The sequence below is a fragment of the Pygoscelis adeliae genome, unplaced genomic scaffold, assembly GCF_000699105.1.
Source record: "Pygoscelis adeliae isolate BGI_AS28 unplaced genomic scaffold, ASM69910v1 Scaffold449, whole genome shotgun sequence".
Taxonomy (NCBI): Eukaryota; Metazoa; Chordata; class Aves; order Sphenisciformes; family Spheniscidae; genus Pygoscelis; species Pygoscelis adeliae.
This window is the reverse complement of record NW_008825574.1, coordinates 79,734-80,075: the sequence shown is the minus strand read 5'-3', so window position 1 is coordinate 80,075 and position 342 is coordinate 79,734. Positions and strand designations below refer to the sequence as shown.

The following is a 342-nucleotide window of genomic DNA, read 5'->3' as shown; positions in this document are numbered from 1 at the left end:
CCAGCTCCCAGCTGACCAGCTCGATGCCCACCCCATCCCCTCTGTGTGGGCATTGACCCCCACCTCTACACTTGCAGCCAGCATGGAGCAGCGAGCGGGGCCACCAGAGCCGAGACCTGCAGGACCCACCACGCACCTGCAGCCCAAGGTGAGCCCAGGCCTGGGTGGTCACAATAGCTGGGACCACGCATCCCCATCCCCATCCCCAGCTCATGGAGCCTCATCCCTGGTGTGGGGACCCTGGTCAGGGGCTCACCCCGCTATGCTGTGCTTTGTCGCAGGAGGGGACACTGTGGGGGCTCCTCGCCATCTTCTCGCTGCTGGCTGGGCTGGCTGCGGGTA

General features: G+C 66.4%; 1 protein-coding gene across 1 annotated transcript in view; it reads left to right on the top strand.

Moving 5' to 3' along the window:
* The first annotated feature begins 82 nt into the window (after positions 1 to 82).
* The window catches only part of ARTN (artemin), an 11,036-nt gene continuing 10,776 nt past the window's right edge, over positions 83 to 342 (top strand). The window contains exons 1-2 of the mRNA XM_009332541.1: positions 83 to 148; positions 282 to 339. Coding sequence (XP_009330816.1) covers positions 83 to 148; positions 282 to 339 — 124 coding nt within the window. The remainder of the gene's footprint in view (positions 149 to 281; positions 340 to 342) is intronic.